A 12,905-nucleotide genomic window follows, 5' to 3' on the forward strand; every position below is an offset into this window, starting at 1 on the left:
AACCAAGGTTTTGTGCGGGTGGTTAGCTGTATTGTTGACAGATAGCCACAAAAATAGTAGTGAGGGATCTGCTAGTAAACTAACACAGGAGTATAAATTCTCTTCCCCCCTCTTCAGGTTCTCAGTGCATTGCAGAGAAAGTGAAGGCGTAAGGCATAGGTTTCAAACTCACGGCCCTCCAGATGTTATGGATTACAGTTCCCATCATCCCATGCCAGCTGGCAGGGGATGATGGGAACTGTAGTCCATAACATCTGGAGGGCCGCGAGTTTGACACCTATGGCATAAGGCAGTGGTGGCGAACCTTTGGCACTCCAGATGTTATGGACTACAATTCCCATCAGCCCCTGCCAACATGGCCAATTGGCCATGCTGGTAGGGGCTGATGGGAATTGTAGTCCGTAACATCTGGAGTGCCAAAGGTTCGCCACCACGGGCATAAGGGGATTTTCATCATGTACCAGCGACAACCCTCCCCCATGACCACCACCTCCACCTTAAAACAAACAAGCAAAAACGTGAGGGGTAGTGTGAGGTTTCCTCGTGCAGAGTTTTGGAGAAAGTCAGCAGCACATCTCTTTCACTATACTAGGGTTGCCAAGTACCCCTGTGTTGCCAGATATAGGTTGGGAAATCCATGGAGACTTTGGAATGGAGCCTGGGGTAGACAGGGGATCTCAGTGCTGTTCAGTGCTACAAAATCCATCTTCCAAAGCATCTGTTTTCCTGAGAGGCACTGATCTCTGTAGTCTGGAAATGAGATGTAATTTCAGGGGGTCCTCAGGTTCTATCTGGAGGCTAACCCTGCTCACTACTGATGCCCCCCCCAGCTGTAGACCCCCCATTCTTGGACACTGCTTTTTATCCTAGACGACAGTTCCTTGTTTTCTCTTATTCTATGAGGTCAGAAGTTGTTTTAGGATTATTAGATCCGAACAGTTTTTGGAGGAAGTAACATCATTTTAAAAATCTTTTTAAAGAACAAATGCAGTGATTTTACAAATAATGTAGTATGTATGTGTGTAGTCCACACAAACATGGATCCTGTGTATATTTGCTCTGTGCTAATCCATTTTCGGCAGGATGAAAACATGGCCACTGCTAGTTTGCTTTATCCTGTTGGAGATTACATTGGAACAAGCAGATAAAGGCCAGCTGTTGTTGAACAGTCCGGGTTTAACAGAATCTGCTTTACTGTAATGAATGCAGGTCTTGGTTGTTCACTAAAATAGAGATTTTCTTTCTTTCTCTCTTTGAAGAATCTAAAACTGCCAAATATTATATTTCAGGCCGCTTAATGGAAAAGGAAGGTGAATACGATATGGCAAAAAAACCAAAAAAGACCCCCCCAAGATTCTTTCAGTGAATCTGGAGTATGTCAGGTACCAGATATCAGGGATGGGGCAGTGAAGAGTAGATTCTCATGCTACAGTGTCAGTGTTATGCTGAAGAACAATAGCAGGAGAATAGAGAATCATGGGAATGAATGAAAGATGGAACAAAACCTTTTGCTTTTTTGAGGCATGTCTGATTTTTTTAAAACACTCCAGCAATCCTGAGCAACCTAAAATAGAAATGAATTCCATCTGAGTGACAACCACAAAGATAAATTTGTGTTTTGGTGAAGGGTGTTTTGGTGTAATAGATAAATCCACTGTTCTGTGTGTTTGGTCCAAGATGGTTTCTTGTAAGTAAGCCAAGCATGGGAAATTTCTAAATTCTTGGAGGAAAGCTCTGTTTTCCAAACATTAGTACACAATTGAACAATTTTATGGATAGTCGAATTTTATAATAAAATGGTTGTCATCAGAGCCACCAAAGGCAGCTAACAGCATCTTTTAAGGAGGAGGGGGTGGGGGTTTAATATTTTTTTTAACCGTTATTGTAAACTGTTATTGTAAAAATGTATTGAATCATGAGGAAAGGCGGGATATCAATGTTTTCACGAATAATAAAAACATCATTAAAAGCCATTAAAAACAAAAACGCATAATTAAAGTTAAAGCGAAAAAGCACATGCCAAAACATAAAAAACAGTAATTAAAACATAGTTCAGGAAGAAGGGATTGCTGAGGGAACACCAGACAAAACAAAAGTCTTCTGCTGGCAGAAGATGCAAATATAAGGGGACATTCAACTCTCACTAAGGAGAGATTTCCAGAGTTCCGAGAATATAGAGTTCATCTTTGGACTCCAATGCAACCCCATGTGTGGGACTGTGCTTTCACAGACCTGCTTTTGGAAGAACTTCCCTAGCACTGGCAACAGAAGAGGGCGTGCCTCCCATTTGGAGCGTAACGTGACGGCTCCTTCCTGCTCTCATGTGTACGGGAGGACGTCCTCCTCCTCCCTCAGTTGTCTTTGTCCTGCCGTTTGGTGAAGAAGAAGAAGAAGAGTTTGGATTTATATCCCCCCTTTCTCTCCTGTAGGAGACTCAAAGGGGCTTACAATCTCCTTGCCCCTCCCCCCTCACAACAAACACCCTATGAGGTAGGTGGGGCTGAGAGAGCTCCGAGAAGCTGTGACTCGCCCAAGGTCACCCAGCTGGCGTGTGTGGGAGTGCACAGGCTAATCTGAATTCCCCAGATAAACCTCCACAGCTCAGGCGGCAGAGCTGAGAATCAAACCCGGTTCCTCCAGATTAGATACACAAGCTCTTAACCTCCTACGCCACTGCTGCTCCTGTTTTACCTAGTGGTTGTGTTTTTCATTTGCTTTTCTCCTGGCCAAGTTGCTGCGGTGCATGAGTCAAGGTGGGCAGATTCTGCATGGGCCAAAAACGGCAGTGTGAAAATGGCGTGAAATGGTTTAAAACGGTGTAAACCCTTTTTCACACCACTGTTTTTGGCCCATGCGGAATCTGCCCTGAGGTAGCATTAACTGACCTCACTTGCTTCTGCTTAGCTTTCATTCTTCCTTCTTCGGCTGAGCTGTACTTGTTTAGTCTGGCAGTACTATGGCCTCCAAGGCACTTTTCAAGAACTGTGCACAATGTGCCACCAAGATGACTCACAGTGATGAGCACAGTTGGTGCCTGTTTTGCCTTGGAGAAGCCCACAATGTACAGACTTGCCCGATTTGCCAAAAGTTGACGCCCAAGGCGAGGTCTGACAAAGCGTTTTAGGCTAAAAGCAGCCCTCTGGGGGAGCCAAGACCCTGAGTGCTTCCTCTTCTGCTTCCGCTCCATTGGAGTGGGCGTGGTCATCTGAGGAAACCTTCATCTGTCATTATGCCTTGGACCTGCAGGCCAGAAGAGAGGCTGCGGTTGGCAAAGCTGTCCTTCATCTGTTATTCCAAAAGAGGATCACACCACCTCTTTTTGGTGAGCTAGCTGGAATCCCCAATGTGGGGCTGCACTGAAGAACGAAAATGAAAACAGGGTTGTACTTACCTGTAACTGTTGTTCATCAAGGTTTTCTGTGCAGACATACATACTGTCCCTCCCACCCCACTGTGAGCTTTCCTCTTTGCATCAGTGGCGTAGTGGCTAAGAGCAGGTGCACTCTGATCTGGAGGAACCGGGTTTGATTCCCAGCTCTGCCGCTTGAGTTGTGGAGGCTTATCTGGGGAATTCAGATTAGCTTGTGCACTCCCACACATGCCAGCTGGGTGACCTTTGGCTAGTCACAGCTTTCCGGAGCTCTCTCAGCCCTACCAACCTCAAAGGGTGTTTGTTGTGAGGGGGGAAGGGCAAGGAGATTGTAAGCCCCTTTGAGTCTCCTATAGGAGAGAAAGGGGGGATATAAATCCAAACTCTTCTTCTTCTTTGCTTGTTGGACTGTTTATAACCTGTATTTTTGACTTACCGTATATACTGGCGTATAAGACTACTTTTGAACCCTGGGAAATCATCTGTAAAGTCTGGGGTCGTCTTATACGCCAGGTACGTAGTCTTATATGGCGAGTATAACCAAAACTCTATATTTTAACTGGGAAAGTGGGGGGGTCATCTTATACGCCGGTATATACGGTATATTTGAGCTTACGACAGCAATCAGGAACTGGGGAAGGAGGGGACATGCACTCCTGTACACGTGGAAGGAGCCGTCACGTCACACTCCAAACAGGAGGGGTGCCCTCCTTTGTTGCAGGAGCTAGGGAAAAGTTCCGAAGGCCTGCTCAGGTGCAGACTCACATGTATGTCTGCGCAGAAAAGCTCGATGAACAATAGTTACTGGTAACTGAAACCCTTTTTCCTGGCAAATATGCTTTGATGTAGAGGGTTTGCATTGGAACAATGGGATGTATATGGTTCTGAAACCTCGAGAGACAGAAGGAGAAGCTAGCGTGGTCATTAGAATGTGTGGCCAGAAATCTGGGAGACCTGCTTTCAAAATCCCGGTCTGTCATGAATCTCACTGGGTTTTTTTCAAGCCACTCAGCCAACTTGTCTCACGAGGATGCGAGGCAGAACAGAGAACCATTTATGCCACTTTGCGGAAGGTCAGGATGAAAACAAGCTCGTGGCAATATTGTAGGCAGTGGTCCCTTTTCTTTCTTGAATGTACATGAGAAATAAATGTTATGCTTCTCTGAATCAAACATGATTCTTTTAAACAGTTGGCAAGTTGTTTTTAAGCTGCAACTTGATTGAAATTTCATAGGAAGAGGGCCACTTTAAGGTATTTTGTCACCTCGAGCAAGGTACAGTTTTTCCTCTCCGCTCCTTTTAAATCATAGCAGGCTTCATGGATAATAACTTTCAATTTCCTGGGATATAATTTACTTTTAGGTTTGATTTTTTCAGTTGGACCCTACCTGCTTTTCAGCTAGGTCTCTTTTGGCAATTGTATACACTGTAGGCTTTTGTCCACATGAGTCCCATGATCCACAGCATAGGATGATTAGTGGCTAATCTTCTTCCTGTTTCGCCAGCAGAAATGCTAGTTGAATACAGCCCTCTATTTGTTAATTCATTTGTAGGGGATCATAGCTGCATGGCAGAATGCAGCGTAACGAGTGGTACGATTGTTTTTGTTCCACAACCAATAAGGAGTTTTATGGCACCTGAAAGATTAGCAGATTTGTTATAGCATAAATAAATGCTTACAAATATTTCACACAAAAGCAGAATTTAACAACAGGTTTAATTGCAGTGACCAAGACCTACCGTGTTTCCCCGAAAATAAGACAGTGTCTTATATTAATTTTTGCTCCCAAAGATGCGCTATATCTTATTTTCAGGGGATGTCTTATTTTTCTGTGTTCTGTTCGTCGGGCATGCTTCCAAACAAAAACTTTGCTATGTCTTACTTTCAGGGGATGCCTTATATTTCGCACTTCAGCAAAACCTCTACTATGTCTTATTTTCAGGGGATGTCTTATATTCGGGGAAACAGGGTAACTAGAAATTGTCTTTGCAGCTCCAGATGGTCAGTGTGCTTATCTTTTGATGTTCACATAGAAACGTTACAAAATATTTTTGTATTTTGTGGCCTTTGAACCCCACTGTTCACAAATTTTCTGTGCTTTATCCACCGCTGCTGGTTGAAAGGGTCACTTCATACATTTGATGAAGCAGGCTCTGGCAAGGTTCCATTTCATTTTGCTACACCACGGCTTGTCTCTGGAATTACGTTTGCCAAAGGAAAGGGTTTTCCCCCCCCTAAACTCCTCCTCTCTACCATGATCCTTCACTAGAGGTTTTGGTAAGTTCTGTCTGGCTTCCTCAATTGGAGTGGGGCTCAAACTGGAAATAACCAGTAATAAATGCTTCGGATTTGCATTTAACATTGGTAGCTTCTGGGAAGAAAGTTCGGGGAAGGATGGCAAATGAGCAGATTCATTTAAAGTGATTTGTTTCATGCTTTACCTCAGCAACTAAAGCAGTTAACAGTTTTAAGTGTGAGTGAAAGGGAGAGTACAAAATTACATCCACGCTCATGAAGGGGTGTCCTTTATGGTATGTGTGGATGGCTTCGGTTAAAAAGGGATTGTGGTTAGGAAGGGGGGACAGCAGGAGGATAGACAGAGGAATCCTCCAGCTGGCTATATAGTTCCCAATGACTGGGTGACACATGATGAACAAGGAAGGCACTTGGGTTTACTCCAGGCAGGCCCTGAGTGGCAGCTGTAGCTAATGTCAGTTTTAATTGACTTGAGAATTACATTCAGAAGCATCTTCCTTGTGTTTCCTGCTTTCATACAACTCATATAGCCAATTCCTGGAGTGTTGTGTAGTGGTTAGTGCATTGGACTTGGATTTGGAAGACCCATGTTCCAGTTCCCCCTCTGCCTATCAGTTTAGACCAGTGGTGGTGAACCTTTGGCACTCCAGATGTTATGGACTACAATTCCCATCAGCCCCTGCGGCAGGAGCTGATGGGAATTGTAGTCCACAACATCTGGAATGCCAAAGGTTCACCACCACGGGTTTAGACTATCAGTTTAGACATCTTCATGTTGTTGTGATGATAAAATGTAGAAGGGAAAGATGTTGTAAACCTCTTTATCTCCCACCAAAAAAAGTGGGGAGTATAAATGAAATGTGTTTTAACATTTAGCAAAACTATAAGTAGAAATGGCTGGCAGTCCTTCATCCTTCATATAGTTTGGGGATCATTATGTAATTGTAGCTATACTTCTGATGGCCTGGATTTTGCATAACTGTTATTTATTTTGAGTTAAAAAGAGCATGGAAGGTATATATGCCACATTCTTAACAAGGCTGAACATATGGGCCTGATGCCCATGTGAATAGTATTTCCAGATGATAAACTTTTCCAGATCTGCCTTCGGGGGGGCAGGGGAATGGGGGGAATAAGCAAGGACAGCTGCTTACTGATATTTGAAGACTCCATGTATGTGTATAAATAACAAAATGATTACTTGTGGAAGTAAAAAAATTATATACTGCAGAAAACACAAAAGTAAATGGTATTGGGGGGAGTATCTGTGTTTTCAGAGGATCCCTGAGTCTTGCAAGGGAGCTAGTCCATCCTGTTAGGTAGATCCTGTTACCATGAATTATGTATTTATGACTTCCTTATCCAAAGGACTTTCATCCTTGCTAGTAAATGTCTCTGGATGCTAAAAAGGTTTGACATGTGGTTGGAGGTTTTAAAGAACATAAAATAAAAATCATAAAATAAATCCCATAATATGATGGGAACTGATGTTTTGCTATGTAAATGTTTTTACTGTGTTTTAATGTGGTGTTTTGCACATATGCTCTGTAGGCTAAAAAGTAGGCCTCTAGAATAAGAAAGGGGGCTAGTTGGGTGATTGAAGTCATGACTAGATGATAGCTGTGCCCTGGGGATGGTATTGACAACACAGTAGTAATTGCTTGTGTATTTATCAATGAGTCTAAAAGCATTCTTTCTCTTGTTGTCCTGCAGGACTAGAGTAAAACTGGAGAGCCTTGAAGATGCTTACATTTTGCGAGGAAATGACGATTCTCTTTCTGATAAGCATGGATGCCCGGCCTACGTGAGCCCAGAGATCTTGAACACAAATGGCAGCTACTCTGGCAAGGCAGCAGACGTGTGGAGTCTAGGAGTCATGCTTTACACAATGCTTGTTGGACGGTATCCTTTCCATGACATTGAGCCTAGTTCTCTCTTCAGCAAGATCCGCCGTGGGCAATTCAGCATTCCGGAGACTCTATCTCCCAAGGCAAAATGCCTTATACGTAGCATTCTGCGCCGGGAGCCCTCAGAAAGGCTGACTTCACAGGAAATTCTGGACCACCCTTGGTTTTCTACAGATTTTAATGTGTCTAATTCAGGATACGGTGCTAAGGAAGTAGCAGATCAGCTGGTGCCTGATGTCAATATGGAGGAGGACTCGGACCCATTCTTTAACTGAGCATTAGGACCAGTGTTCGGAGGGTGCGTGGTCTTGGAAAGGACCGATATGAAGGAAGTCCTTTCTGATCATGCAGAATCATATCTGTGGCTCAGCCTGTCTTGATAGCAAGGGGGAAAAACAACAACTTGGAGTTCTTTTTGGTTTTGGTTTTGGTTGGAAAAGAAATGTCCAAGAAATGAGCTAGGTGAGGACAGTGTAGCATGAAGACAGATGGGCAGGCGGGAAGAATCATTGCTGTCAAGGTAGATTGACAGGACAAAAGAAGGCAGCATGGAGCAACTGTAGCTTCTCATCTTTAATGGAGCCAAGGACACGGCACATTCAAGTTCCCGGGCAGCCACTAAGCCACTCCTGATTCTGTTTTATTCAAGTACTTAACAGTTCCCAGTGAATAGAAACTTTTGCCTGAACTTGCATCTTGGCATCGCACTGTTAGATATGTAACTTCAGCCATTATTCAGGGAAGGTACAATTAGCTGTTATTTGATTCTGGTATTTCTGTTTTCCCTTATACTTTGAAAACAACCAACAGCCACCTGATGATAACAGTTAAAATTGAATTTAAATTTTTTTTGGGTGGGAGGGGAAACATGCACAAATGAAGACATGAGAAGTGGGTGCTACATTAACTTTTAGTTCATGTCTGTTGATATAGCTATTCACAGTTCTTCTAAATAAACTTTTCTTTTTGCCAGGAGAGAAATGTTTTGTGAAGGAGTGTCAGTTAATAAGCCTTTATGGGCTGGGTTGGTCAAATTTGTTTTTTTGTTGCAGGAAGCGTTTCTGATTTCAGACTTCTGGATGTATTTGGCTTTTCAAATGAGAAAAGAAGAAAATAATTCTTGCTCTTTTTACGTATGTAATGCTGGCTTCTGTTTTACCAAACTACACATAAATTTGACCACAGAGGACAAAACCCCCATTTTGGACAACTTTTTTAATTGAAAGAAACTTAATCCTGGAACCAACTTTTCCTCTGACTGGTCCAAATATGAACAGAGGGGCTCTTTATTATTGAAGGAAATAAGGCATTTCCCCCCTCTGATTTCTTGGAAAGGCAACATCTTGGGTTTCCTTTTTTTCTTTTTTGTTTAAGATGCTGTTTCAATTTTCTTTTCATTGAACTACCCTGAATATAATATAAAAGGGTATTATTAATAAGCTGGACGTTCTAGGATACAGATCTGTCTCCTGAAATGTACATGGTAATATGCACCTTTTGTATTGTCAAGACTTATTTATTGATAAATCTGTCACAGTTGTGATTAATTAAGCCAGTACTTCAATTACGGGTTGACTTGGGGTGACATGTTATATGCGGTAGTTAACATACTTAAATTTTTCTCTTGAGGTGTTCCTGCCCCGAATGATATTTCCTTTTTTATTTTAGCCTCCGCCCCCCCCCCATCCCTTTCCTTAGAGAGCTTTCATTTTGATTTAGACCGGCCATTGATTTTTTTTTTATTACTGCTTTTATATTGCTGTATGGTATTTGGGGGAAACAAAACACACACAAATCTCTTGGCATAAATATTTGTGTTTCCAGTACCTCAGTTGTTCTGATGTTACTGCCTGTATGCGTTTTTGTGAAGTGGTCATGTTTTTTGGGTAGGTACATGTGGACTTCGTAGTATGTAAACGTTACTTGAATTTTGTGCTTAATTATAGTATGTGGCATGTGTGTACGGCTACTTGGCATTTGACATATGGATGCTGTTTTGTCTGCCCTGCAGGAAGATTTCGATCCCACTCTCAAGACGATGGTTCACAGTTCCTTATCATGAAACAAAGCTGCAGCTGACTTGCCTTGGTTCTATTTTGGTATCTAAGAATATAAAGGAGTAATGTTTTTACACTCTGAAGATGGTGCTGTGCTGAGGGACTTTTTTTAACCTTTATTTTATAAAATTGTAGGAGGAAAGATTGGTGATGTGCATGGTGGGATTTTACTGCCTCTGGTGTTTTTTGTCTTGTATTTGGTTTAATGTTTTTGTCCTAATCTCTTCAATAAACAAAGTTGTGCATATTTAACTAAATTTCACTTGTAAAGGTTTTTTTTTTACATGATTCCAAACTGCTACAGTAATTTTTTCAATCCTAAATGTGTTTCATGAAAGATGTGTCTAATGAAGTCGGTTTCAACTTAATTCATAGTAGAGTGGACTCTGTTTTGTTCTAGTGGGAGGCTCCGCACTTGGTGGAAATAAATGATTAGATTCAACCGAGTACATTTATCGCCCAATTCCTTGGGGATGAAGCCGATGTTAGTCAACTTCCACCCTGTTTTGCTACTGGTTGCGCTGCGGCCTGGGTCCTGGACTTACACCTTTTGGATGGCATAAGTCCATTAAACCCTATGGGGGGCATTTCTTTTTCTGCTTCCCCTTACTACCAGAATGCCCTCTGGAGACAGCATCACAGTGGCACTGTCCTGAGCTACCTAGGGCTCTAGATTGGGCTGCCTAAATTACAGTACAGAATCATCCAGTTAAAACTACCATTGATTTCCAATGGAGAGGATGTCCCACCCAATACAGCAATCCTTAAGGAGTCCCAACAACATGTGCACGAGGTTGTGGCATTAAACATGTGCTTTTTCTTTTCTTATTGGAACTGATAGGAATCAAAAACAATCGGTTTTGCTTCCCCCTTCATATATTATGTGGAAGGTCTTCAAATGCGGCAACATCTTTTTAAGCTGGAGCTAAATATGAATTCTTTTGTTGGGAGCAGCATCAAGCCATCTAGCATTTAACCTGGTCAAATGTACAAGATCCTGAGAATGTAAGCATCCTTTAAAAAGCAAGTCACAAGACAGTGGCAAGTCACAAGACAGATAGATTGCATGCTAGAACTAGAATTATAGAATTGTAGTGTTAAAACTGTGGATTTTAAATCTCTCACAATGCAGTTCTAGGCATAGTTAAACCTTTCTACACCCACTGAATGATGTTACTCTGATTGGAATTGTATTGTCAAAATATTTGACACTGGCTTTCAAAGGTAAAGGGCTGGGTCATTTCTGACTCATGGGGTGACGTCACATCATGACATTTACTAGGCAGACTGTTTATGATGTGGTTTGCCATTGCCTTCCCCAGTTGTCTACACTTTACCCCCAGCAAGCCAGGTATTCATTTTACCAACTTCAGAAGAATGGCAGGCTGAGTCAACCCTGAGCCGGCTACCTGAAACTGACTTCCATCGAGATTGAACTCAGGTTGTGAGCAGAGCTTTGCAGCATTCCACTCTCACCACAGGGCTTTCCAAACAGTTATTTAAAGAACTTAATCTGCATTTCGCATTTGAATTTCACTGGCTAAACATTTAGACAGAAAAACTTATTGCTGAATCAGTTCAGATATTTTGTTTTTGGAACAGGTTTATCATTTCAGTAACTAGCTCTCTTCAGATGGCGATGCTTCCCATTAAGAAATGCTTGCAGTCTGTCTTGGAGGTACCGATCACATCTGTGACAGTTTGGCAGGCTGACTTTTCAGCTAAAATGCTTCCTTCTCTGGTTGTTTTTTGGCATAATTTTTACAGGCTCAATTCGTTGTTTGTTTTACAGTTTCATATCGTTCCTCATAATGGCAGCATAAAATTTCATTAATATGTAAACTTGGAAAGAAATTAGTTTTTAAATGCCTCCAGAGTTTAAATTACTTGAAACTCTTCCCAATTAAACTCCTACAAAAAATGTGTTTTGTTTTCATAAACTAGACTATTTCCTTCAATCCTTTTTTTGCAAAGGCAGTTTGTGAAAGAGGAATTGGATTTTCTCCCTCCCTCTTTCCAGTTCCTTCAGTCCACCTCCTTTTGGAGGCTGTGCAAGCTCTCTGTTCTGTTTGGGTGGAAATAGATGTGTGCATGTTTCATTGGCACTGCCAATAATTACATAAAAATGTGGCTGACTAATGGTTGCTCATTTACAGTGAATTATATTAAACACTAAGGCCTGTTTCTGGCTGGTGTGAAGAAACCCTGTTAGATAAGGAAGCCAGCTTCCTAACGAAAGGCAGATTGGAAACGCTTAGTTTTGGTTGCCCAAATTTTGAAATCCCTGCTTCTTCCCAACAAGATACTTCCTCGGAGAAGTTAAGAAAACAGTGCAAACAATTGAACAAAGGGGATACCCAAATAGAATTATTAAAAGAGCCATCAATAGGGTCATGAATATATCACAGGAACAGCTACTACAGTATAAACAGAATACCATGGATAATAGAATCCATTGGGCCATCAATTATACACCCAACGTGATGGTAATTAAATCTATCATCATGCGACACTGGCACATCGTGTTGCACATTGTTGGTTGCAGGAAACCACCGAGAATAGCATTTAGACGGACAAAAAATATGAGAAATCAGATAGTAAAAGCAGATGTAAGATAACAATTGAATTCATCTGATATTGTAAAAGGACACTTCAAATGTGGAAATTGTAATCTCTGCAGCATGACTTATAATACTAAAAGAATAGAGGATCCCTTACAAAAACACCATTTCTGGGAAATTACACATTTCTCCACGTGCAACACTAAGCAATGTGTATATATGCTGGAATGCCCTTGTCATTTGCCCTACATGGGAATGACGACCCGCTCATTACAGATAAGGCTCTTAGAGCATATTAGTTCTATCAAGACAAAACGTTTGGAGGCCCCTTTAACTGAACATTTCTTAGCACATAACCACTCTCCTAGGGATTTCAAATTCGTAGTTCTGTTTGTTTTTCAACCTCGGAAGAAAGAAATATCAGATGTTTAGAGAATTCTTCTTCAGCAAGAATCCCGATGGGTTTTCTTATTGGACAATTTAAAAAATGGCCGTAACAAAAATATGGATTTGAGTTGTTACCTATAGAGCTTACAGGTGTAGAAGGTTCCCCAGGTGTCTTTCATTTATGCTTATTACAATATATAAAGGATACCAGGTTTCTGTGTCTGGGTTTAAAAAATATATATAAATGCAAGATTCCCCTGAGGGTTTGTATCATAACTGTGTTGTGAGTGAAATGTTGGTAACACTCTAGTATTACTAATTCCTGTCAGAAATGCTTGCATCCACCATCAAGCTCCAAGTCTTCAT

General features: G+C 41.7%; 1 protein-coding gene across 1 annotated transcript in view; it reads left to right on the forward strand.

Moving 5' to 3' along the window:
• Positions 1–9,848, forward strand: part of TRIB2 (tribbles pseudokinase 2) — a 28,029-nt gene extending 18,181 nt beyond the window's left edge. Inside the window, exon 3 of the mRNA XM_048498784.1 lies at positions 7,341–9,848. Within this exon, the coding sequence (XP_048354741.1) occupies positions 7,341–7,809 (469 nt within the window). The 3' untranslated portion in view covers positions 7,810–9,848. The remainder of the gene's footprint in view (positions 1–7,340) is intronic.
• Positions 9,849–12,905: the final 3,057 nt, after the last annotated feature.

The sequence above is a fragment of the Sphaerodactylus townsendi genome, linkage group LG01 (assembly GCF_021028975.2).
Source record: "Sphaerodactylus townsendi isolate TG3544 linkage group LG01, MPM_Stown_v2.3, whole genome shotgun sequence".
Lineage (NCBI taxonomy): Eukaryota > Metazoa > Chordata > Lepidosauria > Squamata > Sphaerodactylidae > Sphaerodactylus > Sphaerodactylus townsendi.